We start from the raw sequence: 14,859 nt of genomic DNA, 5'->3' as shown, positions 1-14,859 counted from the left end.
GCTTAGGTCCTGAGGTGGAGCCTTCAGGAATGGGATTACTGCCTTTATAAAACTCCAGAAAGATCCCTTGCCCCTTCCACCACTTGAGGACATAGTGAGGAGGCACCAGCAATGAATCAGAGGGCCCTCACCAAAACGCAACCATGCTGGGGCCTTGATCTTGGATTTTCCAGCCTCCAGAACTGTGAGAAAAATCTATGTTGTTCATCAGCCACTCAGTTCATGCTATTTTGTAGAGCAGTCCAAATGGACTAAGACAGAGCCTAATGTCACCTTGACACCAAAGCCAGATGAGGAACTATGAAAATGAAAAACATAAGCCAGTCTTGCTTGAGAACACAGATACACCCGGCACTCTGCAGCCTTTTGGAGCTTCGAGAGAGCTGCCCCGTCCTGAGATAGGGAGCAGAATGCGACACAGGCTGGGAGAGCTGCGGTCTGAAGACTTTTGGTGGGAATAGAGACCTGGGCCTTGTAAGCCAGGGGGTTTATGTGTTTCATATACTTTCTCTTTTGTTTTCTTTCAGTATTTTGGTAAATTAAGAGACATTTGGAAAAAAAAGGAACATACGAGTAGCAATACTAGGTAAAAAACAGCAAACCAAATCAAGCAAGAAGAAACACACACACATACCAGGAGCAAATTTTGTGTAACCCAGGAATGCAAGGAATGTCTTCACAGCGGGCCTTGAGTTGGCAGTTGGCTGGTCTAAGCCTATCATTTTTTCCTCCAAGGCTTCCAGTGCTGCTAAGGAAAGCCAGCCCACTCCACAATCCTTATAATTATCGCAGCCCCAGACCTTGCAACCACCATAGCTACCACATGTTTCAACGCCTGAGCTCCACCTACACCACATTTCAGTTGACCGTGGGTGAAAGCCCTAGTAATTGTGATGCCACTGCATACTAGGGTCATCACACCCTACTTCCCTCCAGCTGGATTTCTTATTGCCACCTGATTGGTGAGAAAGCCAGCTCCAGAATCTCATCTGGAGTCTGCTGTTTTAGGACCCTCTGATGCCAACTTTCATAGCCTGAGTTTCCCGTAAAGCAGAGTCTGAGGTGTAAGATTATGGGCTATCACTTACAATTCTAGGGAGGAGTGAGGAAAGGGGCTGGAAGAAGGGAGAGCCAGTGCAAGAATATAATATTGAGCTGACCACCATTAAGTGCAGTTGATTGTTTCGTCCTGTGAGCCTTTCCCTAAGAAGCCATATAAACTACTGGCTCTTGCCTTTTGTTGGTCAGAGGTTTGCTTTGTGTGGCTGGGAGCAAGGCTCTCTTGAAGCATGCCTCAGTGGACATGAGGAGCAGCTGCTGCCATGAACACCTGGATCTGTAATGATAGCAGGGGCTGCAGCTAGCACCGTGTTTGAGAGAACAGCAGGCTGGTAGAGGGAACAGCACATGTTCTTGCTAGGGCTTTTTGATGCACATGTGCAGACCTAAAGAGACAAAACTGACTTGAGTATCCTTGCCGTATGGAAAATAATTTAATCCCTACCTCACTCCATACTCCAAACAAAATACTTTACAGGAAAGATCTCAAGGTAAAAGAAGAAAATTTTAAGAACAAAATATAGGAGATATATAAAGATTTCATAAAACTGAAGCACAAACCATAAAAGATTGATAAATTTTGTATTAAAATCTTAGAAACTGTCAAAATTTTAGAAAGATCAAAAGATTATACAAGTTATAAACTTAAAGATGTTTATAACATATACCTTATCAAGAATTAATACCTGGAATATATAGAGAGCTCCTACAAATCACTAAGAAGAAGACAAAGTACACAATGGAAAAATGGTAAAAGGATATGAACAGACACAGAACTCACATAAGAGGAAACCCAAATACAAATAAACATATGAAAAGATGCTCATCCTCATTAGTAACAGAAATGAAAATTAAAACCATAACACAGGTCTCTCCATGCTTGATCTAGTTCACAGGTGAATTGGTCAATGTGTTGTGCTGGCCAAAAATGGACTTAGATGTTGATTTAGGAATGCATACCTATGAATAAAAGTGTGAAACCATACTTCAAATTTATGTAGCTGTTATCTGGTGGAGGGCTGGGGTAAGGCTTCATCTATACTTTTAATGTTTTTGTCTTAAGCTGGGTGGTGGAAACATGGCTTTTGTCATATTATAATTTATACATTTTTTCCCAGTGTAATATTTCACAAAAGAGAAGCAAAAGGTGTGTATATGTATTGAGCTCCTCTTCTGTGCTAGGCCTTGTGCATAGTGCTGGTGGGGGTTGGCAAGGTGTGAGTTCCAGGCCTTGCTCTTAGGAGTCTCCTAGTCTGAGGGAGAGAGAAGGGAAGGCAGGGTTTAATAGGGGCTGAATGGCTTGGGTGATGGAAAGAGGCCCAATTACAACCGTAGCATACAGGTACCCAACCACCCCTGGACTGGGCCCATGGGAAGAAGTGGCCCAAAGGGATATGTGGAGAAGAAGACAGTGAGATGGGAGGTGGGCAGAACTTTGGAGCCAGATGTCCTGGGCTCAGATCTCAACACTATTACTTACCAGTTCAGGAGCCTTTTCGAATTTCAGTTTCTTCAGTGTAAAATAGAGATAGTTCCTACCTTTCCTGGCTGTTGCGAGGTTGAGGAGGCACACAGCAGCTGCTCAATAAACAGTAGCTGTTATTTTAAACAGGACAACAAATAGGTCAGATCTACTCCCACCTTCATGTTCACCTGGTATTTTATTTTTTCCAAAAGCAAACAAAAGTGGATAGAATAGCGTAATGAATCCCCACGTACCCATCACCCAGCTCAATGGTTACCAACATGTGGCCGAGCATTTCATTTATACCCCTACCCACTTCCCATAGTACTAGGAAATCCCAGACCTCATATCGTTCATCCGTACACGTTCTGTCTAAAAGAGCTCACCTTTGCCTTTAAACAGATGGTAATCTCGCTGCAGAACACCACCGCGACCAGCCGCTACCTGCGCGTCCTCCCGCCGTCCACTCCGTACTTTGCTCTGGGATTGGGTGAGCTCAGCGTAGCCGTTGTCTGGACGGCCTCAGAATCGTGTGTTGGGCTTGCTCCTGGTTACAGGCCATCCTGGCCCTCAGCCGACTCCTGCGTCTGTGTCCTGAGCTCCAGCCCACACTTCCCTCAGCGGTCCCTGGAGGCCCCGCATGCTGTGTGGCAGCCTGCCTGCTCACCCTCCCAGTGAAGTCTCCAGTCCACATGGCTCCTTTCTCCATCACCTCCCTCCAGGCTCTGCTTCTACCATCTCCTCACCCTGTGCGCTGTCACTGCCCTCAGTCAGGCCCTCCTCATTCCTCACTTAAACCATTGCAGTGGCTTCCCAGGCAGCCTTCCTGCTTCCATGACACGGTGTTTTTCTCAAGAGCAACTCTGGTCATGTCTCCCTGCTCTGAAATCTCAAATTGCTCTCTGCTGCCCACAAAATAAATTCTAAGCCATAGGGCCAGGCATGGTCCCCCCACTAACTGTTCCAGATCGACCATATCACCCCCCTCCCCGGGCCCTGGTATTTTTATCTGGACTCCCTGCCCTCACAACCTGCTCCCTCGCATACCCTGGCAGTTCTGCCATCGGCACGGCCTTAGCCCAGAAGGCACTTACGCGTAGAGCCAGCTGTAGTGGGGTCCACCCGTGCCCTCTGGTTGCTACAGCACTTGAGCCCAAGCCCTGGTGACTTAGTGCTCCCAAGATCCTCATTTGTCCCCTGTCACATGCAGGGATGTTCCCAGGAAAAGGTGGAATGGTGGCTCCTGGAATGACCTGCCAGTACACTGTCCAGTTTTTGCCCGACTGCCTTGGGGATTTTGATGATTTTATTTTGGTGGAGACCCAGTCAGCCCACACACTCCTGATCCCCCTGCAGGCCCGGAGGCCGCCCCCAGTGTTGACGTGTGAGTATGCGCTCTGCCTTCCCCGGGATTCACTTAGGATTGGTGAGTCCCTATAAGGACTGCCTGCTCTCAGGGCCCCTTTGTGGCAGCGCATAGCTTGATCCTCTTGGGTGGGGGCTTCTGGGTCCTGAGGAGGGACCTGCTAGCAGCTCCCACACAGTCTTCCACAGTGTCAGGCTCCGATTGTCCTGCTTTTCAGTGGTGGCTGACTCTGAATTACACACGTCAGGGGAGGAGGCCAGCAGCCCAGTTAACCCCAGCATAGGCTTTGTAGGCTTATGGACACCCCTGAGTGGGCCTGTGCCTTACTGAGGCAGGGAAGGAGTGCCTGGAGCCCTCAGCGAATGTCACCTCTGTGGCTGTGGGAGTGGCTTCTTTGCGAAAGCTAGCTTTGGCTGGACTCCCTCATTTACAAGCACTTCAGCTGAGCACAGGCTGGAAGTTGAGACTCTGAACACCACCCCTAGAGCCATGCCAGGTGGCCCTGGCTGAGGCCTGTGTCCACAGTGGGCGCTGACTCCTGCCGCTCTAGCCGGGACTGCATAGAGTCCCATGATGCTGCTGCCATGTGGGAGCAGGGGTCAGGGCATATCCCCATTCTCCCTCTCTGCTCGGGGTGCTGGGCCAGGGCCCTGTGCCCTTCCACGGCTGCTCTGAGCTCTGGCTGGATGGCAGGAGAACAATGCCTGTGGGGCCTATTCAGAGCGATGTGTTATTTCTCTTGGCCGTCTTTTCCTGTGGCTGCAGTGTCACCAGTGTTGGACTGTGGTTACTGCCTCATTGGGGGAATGAAGATAACCAGATTCATCTGCAAAAATGTGGGCTTCAGTGTTGGGAAGTTCTGCATTATGCCTAAAAAGAGCTGGCCACCGTCAAGTTTCAGGGTGAGTGATCACAGATTGCTGCCTGGAAAAAGAGCAAATCCGTCAAAGGAAATAACGCCTGTGAGGGACTTAGTGGAGTGTGCCTATGAGTGGAAACACAAAGAAAAACAGGATTTATAACCTCTCTATCCAATTGCCACAGTTCAAATGAGAATCCGTATGATGGAGACCAGCACTATAGTTCTAGTTATGCTTGACCCTGGGCCGGTTGTATCATTTCTCTTGTCCTTCAAGGCCCGGCTCAAATGTCACTGCATTTATCCTATCCTTCAGTCATTATTGTAGCAAGTGTTTGAATATATCAAAGGTCACAAATTGGCGGCTCTTTGGCTGAATTCTGTGGGCATGTTTATTTGGCACAGTGCTTAAAAACATTTTTTGAGCTAACATTTACAAATAGGGAGATTTCACAGAACAATCTGCATTTCCAGTCTCTCTGAAAAACTGGAAGATGTGTGGCCCTGGGCCAGGATTCGCTGTGGCCTGCTGGCTGGAGGTGGGCAGCAGGGCATGCGCACGTTATCTCCCATTCGCCCAGCCCCACCGCACCCCCCAGCAGCCAAGCGGGGACACCACCAGTCGTCACACTCACTGGGATTTTTGTTATGGTAGAGATGTTTCTCTGTACCTGTGTCTCCAGAAAAGAAGCCCTAGATCCAGAGATGCACGTTGTTCTAAGACACACGTTGTACTCATTTCTGATACCTGCCAGGGTCTTATAGGCATGGGTCTGTGGCCCTGGCATGCTAAGTGGCTTCCTGTGTAGGCACCGGGGCTGCAGCTCTCCTGAAAAGATGGCAGCTGCCCTGGACTCAGGAGCTTGTAGCCAGGAGTGGGTCAGGGACGGAGGCAGACACATAAGCTGGCCTCAGCCACACAGGGTGCTGTAGTAGGGAAAGGACTGTGCTTTGGGAGCCCACTTCCTGGGTGAGGGCTTCTCTCACAGGCCCTGCTTTGTGTTGGAAGCAGTTGTCAGTGGTATTCCTTGTACTTCCTACCGGCTGTCAGCTCTCTCGGGATGCTCTGTGACTTACTCGTCTTTGGCCTTCAGAACCTCATCTGGCGCCCGGTGAAGGTTGAGTAAGTCTTGCTGAACAAAGGAACCTCAGTTTCTTCATTAACGGGGGACTGGATGATCCTTAAGATCCTTCACATTGCAAAATGGATGTTTGGAGGAGAGACGTTTGTAATCTGAGCACTAGATTTTACAATTTCTCCCACAGTGTTGTGTAATCTTCTGCTTTTCTTTAAGACTGTTGCAAGCGTCAGCTTTGTCGAGCAGCCTCCCTTTGGAATCCTGCCTTCGGTGTTTGAGCTGGCTCCAGGGCAGGCCGTGTCAGTGGAGGTAGGCATATATTCTCTCCTCCTCATGATTGGTCGTGTCTATTTCCTCAACTGCTTGCATGATTTTATTTGCCTTTGTGTTTTCATGACCCATATATCCACTCCCGTCCCAGGTCCCAGCCTTAGTGGTTTCTGTGTGGAAGCATGTTCTTGCATTTTGTGGGGTGCTGTCATTTGACTGTCTTATGATCTCTCTCGCAAAGCAAATGCAGAAGAGCCTTAGCATTTCCATCATGATCCCTGAGCATTGCTTGTCCACACCATTAGCCTGGGAGTCACCTCCACCAACATCTAGGCTGCCTTCAGGATCTTCCCTTGGTTGTTCAGTCTCTCTTGGACAAACCACGCCCCCTGCCCCCTGCAGTCTGGTACCTAGGTGATGATAGTGGCTTTGTTCTCTCTTTCCTGTTTCATCCTCAGTTATATAGTCAACAAGGTCGGCCTGCCTTAGGCCTTACTCTGAACCTCTGTAGAAGCTCACAGAGTCTCACCCCTTGGCTGCAGGCTTCTCCTTTCTTAACTGGCCCCTTTCAGTGGTCCCTTCAGCTCATCACACCTGCTTACTGGCCCCCAGAAAAGCCTGTGAGAAATGGTGATGTCTTCCTGCCGCTGTTGCTCCACAGTTCCCTCTGCCCTCCCTGACTCCCTGGTCCAGGAGTCTGACTCTGCGCTGTCATGTGGTTGGGTGTGATGCTGTCGCAAGCACGCACAGCCTTCTTCACTAGCCTGTTGAGGGAGGCACTGACGTTCAAGAGTGAAAGCTGTCTGGTTTCTGGAGAGCGGGATTTGGCCTGTACCAAGTCATTGGGTGTGAGAGCCAAGAGCCATAGGTTCTCAAAATCAGCTACACATTGCAATCCCCTGGGAAACTTGCAAACACACTGATGTCTGGGCCTCAGCCCTGACGTTCTGAGTTAATTGGTCTGGGATGTGGCCTGGGTGCAGGTCTTTTAAAGCTCTCCAGGTGATTGTGGTGTGCAGTGAAGTTTGGGGACCACCGCAATAAGCTTCTTTGCCATGGTGTGAAAGAGGGCTTCCTTTATCAGCTGCTTTCCAGTTTCAACTGGCTGATGAGGTCTTGTTCTGGAGTACTGGGGTGATGTTGTCTTGTTCTGTCTGTGCTGATCTGATCCCTGATAAGAACCTGGGTCTCGGGGTTGAGATCAGACCTGTTCGGGGGTGTAGGAGGGCTTTATCAGTCCTCGTCTGCTGCTGAGGGGCGAGTTGGGTCCTCTTGGTGTAGCCCAGGCCTTGTCAGAACCTTGTTGTGGTTTTAAGGAATTGGGGCTGGTTGCCTCTGACCAGGCAAGGATATCACCCTCATCCCCTCTTCCTTTGAGCCCCAAGGAAAGGAAGAGGGTAGCCTCAGGAGTCTGTGGGGAGCAGTGGGAGGTTCCCCCTTGCATTCTTTATGTATTTTGTTTATTGATTGTTTGGGATTTTGTTTGTTTTAAAATTTATACATATTTCCAGGGCCCAGCCCAGTGGCGTAGTGGTTAAGTTTGGTGCGCTCCACTTTGGTGGCCCGGGTTCACAGGTTCGGGTCCCAGGTGCAGACCTATACCACTTATCAGCCACGCTGTGGCAGTGTTACACATATGAAATAGAAGATTAGCCACAGTTGTCAGCGCAGGGCGATTCTTCCTCAGCAAAAAAAAACCCCCAAACCCTGCCCCCCATATTTCAAAATAAATAAATTCATGTTTAAAAATTCAAAAGATGCAAATAGATAAACAGTGAAACGCTCCCTCTCACCCATGTTCCTCAGCCACCCAGGGGCCACAACCTTCCTGGTTCTCTGAGTGCCCTCCGAGAGAAATGCAATGCCTAAATAAGCACATACACATGTGTTTTCTTTCCTTTGTTTCCTTTTTTCCTTCACACACATAGTTGCTCACTCTATACTCTGTTGTGCACCGGGTGTTTCCCACTTACTGCTATATCTTAGAACTCATTCTCATATTTTTTTTACAGCTGCATAGTGTTCCACTGTGTGAATGAGCCATAATTTAGTTCAGCTGTCCCCTAAGGACATGAAGATTTTTTTTCCTTTTCCCTGCTATTTCAGCGAATAACTTATGCATACGTCTGTCTGTTCAACCATGAGTCTCCCCGCAGGATACAGTCCTTGAAGTGGATTTGCTGCTTTAATAATTGTGATATACGTTGCCAAAATCCCCGCCGTGTGGATTGTACCAGTTTATACTTCCAAAAACAATATGCGAGGTTTCCTGTTTGCTCCACACTCTTGCCAATACAGTGTTATCAAACTTTAAAAAAAAACAACAAATAAGCCATTATCTTGGATGTTTTTAAACATATACAAAAATAGAATAGTTTAATGATCACCCATGTACTCATTACACAGCTTCAACATTTATCAGTTCTGGCCAACCTTAGTGCGTCCACACCCCTCCGTCTCTTCCAGCCAAACCCCACCTTGGCCCTCTAGATTATTTTGAAGAAAATCAAGATTTCATATCGTTGCCTTTATGATAGCTAACTTTCTACTCTTTGCCAGTATAAAGAGGGAAAAACTTCTGGGTGTTTTTTGTTTACATTTCTTTTATTATGAATGAGGTTAAACAGGTTGCCATTTGTTTAAGTAGCCTTTGTATTTCGGTCTCTGTGAACTTTCTCTTCATACCCTTTCGACTTACTCCCTGCATCACTCTGAGGTGGAGCCGAGGCTGAGACCCCTGGCCTTAGATGTAAGGTGGGAAGGAGGCAGGGAGGGGAGCAAACAGTGGAGAGCAAAGGGAAGGGTGTGTGTGTGTGAGAAGAGGAGGGTGGAAGGTGGGGGTGGAAGCACCTTAATGGGAAGTAACAGGCCCACCCTTCCCTCCCTCAGGTCTTGTTCCACCCAACAAGCCTAGGAAAGGTGGAGAAGACCTTCATCATTGTGTGCGACAACTGTCAGATAAAGGAGCTGGTGACTGTAGGTGGGCATGTGTGAGCTCCCGGAGTGGGGCCGCAGAGGATACCCTGGCTCCAGAAGCTGCTGCGCTAGCATTGTTAGTGGCACAGCTGGGCCCACTCTGTGTCACGGGGTACAATGACGCAGACCTTGGTCAGACCTTGGAGACCCAAGCTACTGTGGCCTTCAGGACAGTCCCAAGGAGCCTTCTAATGAGAGATGATGGAAACCTTGGGGGGAAATCTTTCATCATTTAACTTTGAAACTCACGTTGATCTCCTTTGGGAATTGCCACTGACCCACTCATAAATAACCAGAGGCACCCTAGGTTTCTGTAGAGTTAGAAGCAGAATCCTGCTGAATTTCCCCAAGATGTTTTCCTTCCTATCTTCCTTCCATCCATCCATCCAGTTTCACGCAGCAAGCATTAACTGAATGCCCGCTATGTGCCAGGTTATCAAAATCATCTTCTTTTGGTCTGTGAGGGTGTGGGGACATGAATCTATGTGCTAATGGTCCCCTGTACCCTGCTTGTGTGTATTTCCTGGGGTCATGATCAAGGCCAGTTGCATGTAGATGGTGGCATGAGTCCTGTGATAGCCTTTGGCCACAGAGGCCTGATTTCAGCCCTAGTGAAACAAACTACCCTACTTTGTCAGGAATCGGGCAGCTGGTTGCTTTGGATCTGATCTATATTTCTGGTGAGAAAAGTCAGCCGGAGCCTGGAGAGCTCACAGACTTAACAGCCCAGCACTTCATACGCTTTGAGCCTGAAAACCTTCAGTCCACGGCTAGGAAACAGCTGCTTATTAGAAATGCTACGTGAGTAACTCCTGTGCAGTACCACCAACATACACCCTTTCCCTTCCTCACCTGGCCCTGAGTTCCCAGTGAGGCAGGAGGTTCCTTCCAAGGGCCAGGGAGGAATCTGGGCACAGAAGGGAAGGATCAGATTTGTACTGTCCCTCATGGTAGCCACTAGCCACATGGGGCTATTTAAATTGAAGTCAATTAAAATTAAATAAAATTAAAAACCTCCCCAGTGGCACCAACCACATTTTAAGTACTCAGTAGCCACATGTGTAGCTAGCGGCCATCATATTGGACACAGCAGATATATGAGATTTCCGTCACCACAGGAAGTTGTATTGGACAGTGTTGCTCTAGATCATCCTGGACCATCCTTAGCCAGGAACTTTTTCCAGAGAGGTCCTGCCCTGGCCATGAGAGGAAGCCATCCAAGTCCCAACGGCCTGTGGGTGCCGTTGTCACTGCCATTTATCTCCTGGCCATCCTCTGAGCACTGCCATTATACCAGCACAGACCTCAGGGAGCCTCCCGGTCAGGCTGCCCTGGTGACCCCAGGCCTTACACAGGCTTCTGTCACCTTGCGTGATGAGCAGTACCCATCTGCCATCCCTCCTCCCGACAGCTGCCGTCAGCAGCATATCTGGAACCCCGCCCCTCCCACCACCATGGAGTTGTCACTGCTTCTCTTGGCAGCCAGTGTGCACGTATGTTTCTGGACAGAGCTGTCCTGGGAGGCCATAACCAGAGAGGTGGAGGGCAGGGAACGTCTATGTGGCAAACCTTTGAAACTCTCATGTGATAGGAGACATTACAGAAAACTTTCCTTATATCTGGGGTGATGTCTAGTCCTCTCCAATTTCATGGTTGGAGCATGATTCCGTGTTTGCCATTTCCCCTGAGTCACTGGGGCTCTAACCTCCAACTACTGTGGGTGGGAAATGGGGGCTCTCCCATGAGGTCTCCAGCTTGGACTCTCTGCCCTCATGCTCTCCCTTATCTAGATTCCCCAGGCTCGTCCATGGGAAGGGCTTGAAGGCAGACCTGGCCAATTCCTTTTCCTGGGTTCTTTCCTGCTCACTCCCGGAGCAAGGCCAGGCCAGCAGGGGATGGGAGGACCTGATCCTGGCAGAATGGGGACATGGCCTTGATCTGCTGCCTACAGCCAAGATTGTCCCTGCAGGCATGTGGAGCTGGCCTTCCACTGGCAGATCATGAAGCCCAACCTGCAGTGCCTAATGCCTGGAGAAACCTACATCATGGACAGCATCAAGTACCACCCTGACAGGGAGACGGCCTTCTCCATCATGCCCAAGATGGGGGTTCTCAACCCCCACACCGACCACGAGTTCATCCTGAGCTTTTCTCCTCATGAGGTTAAAATGGTGCCATCTTGGTAGTCACACATGATTGGGTCATGATATTTTCACCCTCCATCCATGTTCTTTAGCAATGTTGAAGCCACAGCTGGGCCTGACAAGATTTCAGGCATCCTGCCAAGGCCGGCACTTAGCTACAAGTAGGACCGGAGGACATGCTTGGTGTGCATGGTGAAGACGCTCGTTTTGCCTGGTCCTGATCCCACACATACCTCCTCTGCAGCAAGACCCTGAGCTCGTTTCCTCAGCTCTGTGTCTTCCATATTTCTATTATGTCAAAGTCATTAGCATCCCTGCCCAGCGCACAGCAGCCCCCAGAGAGAGTGAGGTACAGGTTCCCGAGGGCAAGATTAAGACACCTGTCTGCCCCAGTGCCAAGCCCTGTGTGTAAGGCATGAGAGCTGGGTGTGAAGTGGGTACTCAGGGACCCTTGTTAGTAAGAGAGCAGGTGTGCCTCTCAGCCCAGCATCCAGCTGCCTCACTGTCTGCCCTGGGAGGGTGTGGTGCTTCTGACATGTTGAGGGCACTGTCAGGGTCTAGAGAGCCTTTCCTGCCTGTCCCCCAAGCCCAGCTGAGGTAGGCCTGCCAGTCTTGAGACTGCAGTGGCCCCAGCCCCCAAGTCCTGGTCGCATCCCAGCAGCCACTGCTTTCTCTGTAGGGCGGGGGAGCAGGGAGGCAGCACTGCGTTTTTGGAAGGCCCTTCTGGTGGTTAGGCCAAGGGGAGGAGGGATTTCCACTGTGGCTCCAGCCTTCTCCAGGGCAGCCTGGCTGGAGTGCAGTTTGTTTTTAGGATGCTATGTTTGTCTTGCAGTTGAGAAATTTTCACAGTGTGCTTCAGATGGTGCTGGAGGAAGTCCCGGAACCCATGAGGTGATCATGGGCTGGGCCCTGGGTGAGGGGTGGGCAGTGGGGCCTGCCCTCCCCTTGGGGATGCTGGGGGAGGAGGAAATGAGCCACCTGACCCCCAGCAGGCTCTGACACATGGGAGCACTTCTCCTTGCCCGGGCACTTCGGCCTGGAGTGGGCTCAGCATGCAGGGAGCAGAGCTCGCTGGATCACTGTGAGAGCTGTAGGTCACCCTGGAACCCTGGAGCTGTGCCCCAGGCTCATTGTTGCCAGTGGGCAGCCAGACTGGTGGCCCCTGGGTGGTGGTGACTAATGAGGGAAGGTTTTGGCACATGGTGAGCATCTCTACCAGCTCTTCCCTAAGCACACTGTTGGGATGGGTCTCTAGCTCGCCTCATGTAGAGATCCCAGGCTGGGTGCAGGGCAGGTGCCCTGTCCCTGGCCTTAAGTTGAGCTGCTATCACAGCCACAGGCATTCATCACTGTTTCAGGGCGTTGGCTGATGCCTCTCATCTTAGGGTTCCTGGGAGCTGAGGGTAGGGGATATGGGACAAAGGCAAGGGCCATGGTCCTGGGCTGTGTTGGCTCCTGACTCCTGGTGGGTTTGTTTCAGTTTGGAAGTGGATACCCTGAAGGACCCCTCATACGCTGTGGATGATGTGGTCGTCCTGGAAGTCGAGGTGAAGGGCTCGGTAGAACCTTTCCAGGTTCTCTTAGAACCATATACCCTCGTCATCCCCGGGGAGAACTACATTGGGGTAAATGTGAAGAAAGATTTTAAGGTAAGTCATTGTCTCTCCCCAGCCTAGGCTGGCTGAGATGGTGTGAACTTGGGCACCAGGGGAGGGAACATGCAGCTGGAGGGGCGGATGGCGGTGGCTGCTGAATAGAGGATGAAGCTGCTCCCAGGGCCCCTGAGCTTGACTTGGTTTGCACAGATGAGGGGCCAGGCGTGTCTGTCATTTTTGTCAGCTTCCTAGTATCCTCTGAACAACAGGGCTGTGGAACCCATTCCTGTGTTCATGGGTCTTTGGCAGGATATGCTGCCCACAAACCCTGCAGTAGTGTTGGTGCTGTTGAATGGCCAGGAATTAGCTGGGAGGGTGTCAAGAGGACCTTGTATGAGCCCCAATCCCACAGTCCTTCAGCAGGTACATATTTGGCATGCAAAGGCAGTTCCTGGGGAGCCCGGACTGGGGTGTGTCTTTCAGATGTGGAACAATAGCAAGTCACCCATCAGATACATGTGGGGGAAGATCAGCGACTGCCACATCATTGAAGTAGAACCCTGCACAGGGACCATCGGTACTGCCTGGACTGCGGGAGGGGTTGTGACCTGCCTGGGGCTGGCTGGCGGAGGAGACCTCGGAGTGAAAGGGGCCTGTGCAGGGGTTCTTGGTGTCCCATGACTAGCTCCAGCTGCAGCCTGCCACATGGAGTGGGCGAGAAGTCAGCGAAGGCCAGACACCTGGGCCCAGCCACAGAAGGAAATTGCCTGTGCTTCCTTTCTCCGCCTCTCACTTGTCCCCTCTCTTCCAGAGCCCAATGAGGTGGAGGATTTTGAGTTGAACTTTACTGGGGGTGTCCCTGGCCCAACAAGCCAGGACCTGCTATGTGAAATCAAAGACTCACCCTCGCCAGTGGTGTTACACATCGAGGCAGCCTTTAAGGTGCTGCTGGTGGGGCCAGGCAGTGGGGTGGGCCAGAAAGGAGGCAGGGATAGGGCACAGAGCCATTCCCAGGTGGCTAGTGACAGACCCTCTGGTGTCTCAGGGGCCTGCCCTCGTCATCAACGTCTCAGCCCTTCAGTTTGGTTTGCTGCGCCTGGGGCAGAGAGCTACAAGCTCCATTCAGATCCAGAACATCAGCCAGCTCCCAGCTGTGTGGCACATGAAGGAGAGCCTGGTCTGCCTGGAGGAAAGGCGTGAGGATGTAAGTTGGGCACTGCTGGCTCCTAGGGTGCCATCCTTCCCCCCCAGCAGCCAGTTTATCTGTGTCGTGTTGAACTGTGAAATTTGTGCTTGTGCATTCCGAGCCTTGAGCCTGAGAGAGGGAAAGCCTGCCTGGTGACTTCCACCTCAAGGTGTCCCCAGTTCTCCCCATCTCTGAGGTAGTTGGGGTCCTTTCTATAGCAGAATTTAACCAGGAACTGGATTTTCCTGCTCCTCTCTCAACTATCTGATGCAGAAATAGGACATAGGTTTTCCTCTCTGGCAGAGCAGCCTGAATCAGGAAGAAAATAGGCAGCTGAGCTGAGCAAGAAGCTTCCAAGTCCTCTGGGGAGGGCCCCCTGGGTTTACACAGAAGGATTTGAACCTCCCAGGATTGTGCTTGTAGTTTAAGTATCTGCCACCAGGTGGTGCTTGCACATGGGCTTGCGGCCCAAAATGAACGGCTCCGAAAAGAAAATCCAGATTCATTTCCACTCAAATAGCACTTTTCTTTTTACTATAAAAATAGAAAATACTAGCCATGGGTAGGTATTATCATCATCACGTTTAAGTCATGGCATCACATTTAAATGCGATGTGCAATCTGTAACAAGGCCAAGTTACACGAAGCATCAGTTACTCCCTCCTGCCAGCAGGTAGCTGTAAGCCAGCAGGTAGCTGTAAATCACCTGCTCGCCACTCCTGCTCTTCACACCTGGTGGCTGAGCTCCCTGGGAACTGCCTTAGGTCATCATTGCACATGTGAGACTCTGGCCAGGTCTGTTTGGTGACAGCGCCCTCCCTCTGACTGGCTCCTGCCAAGGAGCCCCAACCTGCTCACCC

General features: G+C 50.6%; 1 protein-coding gene across 4 annotated transcripts in view; it reads left to right on the top strand.

The window, feature by feature from the left end:
• DLEC1 (DLEC1 cilia and flagella associated protein) overlaps positions 1–14,859 on the top strand; it is a 67,078-nt gene that overhangs the window by 29,413 nt on the left and 22,806 nt on the right. For all 4 annotated transcript variants that reach the window (XR_011527511.1, XR_011527512.1, XR_011527510.1 and 1 more), the window contains exons 7-18: positions 2,927–3,014; positions 3,735–3,908; positions 4,656–4,792; positions 6,045–6,137; positions 8,988–9,078; positions 9,713–9,875; positions 11,044–11,236; positions 12,051–12,109; positions 12,699–12,867; positions 13,297–13,390; positions 13,625–13,755; positions 13,859–14,017. Coding sequence is in view for 1 of the 4 variants with exons in the window: in XM_070577260.1 (XP_070433361.1) it covers positions 2,927–3,014; positions 3,735–3,908; positions 4,656–4,792; positions 6,045–6,137; positions 8,988–9,078; positions 9,713–9,875; positions 11,044–11,236; positions 12,051–12,109; positions 12,699–12,867; positions 13,297–13,390; positions 13,625–13,755; positions 13,859–14,017 (1,551 nt within the window). In the remaining 3 variants the exon portion in view is untranslated. The remainder of the gene's footprint in view (positions 1–2,926; positions 3,015–3,734; positions 3,909–4,655; positions 4,793–6,044; positions 6,138–8,987; positions 9,079–9,712; positions 9,876–11,043; positions 11,237–12,050; positions 12,110–12,698; positions 12,868–13,296; positions 13,391–13,624; positions 13,756–13,858; positions 14,018–14,859) is intronic.

The sequence above is a fragment of the Equus przewalskii genome, chromosome 15 (assembly GCF_037783145.1).
Source record: "Equus przewalskii isolate Varuska chromosome 15, EquPr2, whole genome shotgun sequence".
In the NCBI taxonomy this organism is placed as follows: domain Eukaryota; kingdom Metazoa; phylum Chordata; class Mammalia; order Perissodactyla; family Equidae; genus Equus; species Equus przewalskii.
Note: the sequence above shows the minus strand (reverse complement) of the source record. Positions and strands in the feature narration are given on the sequence as shown.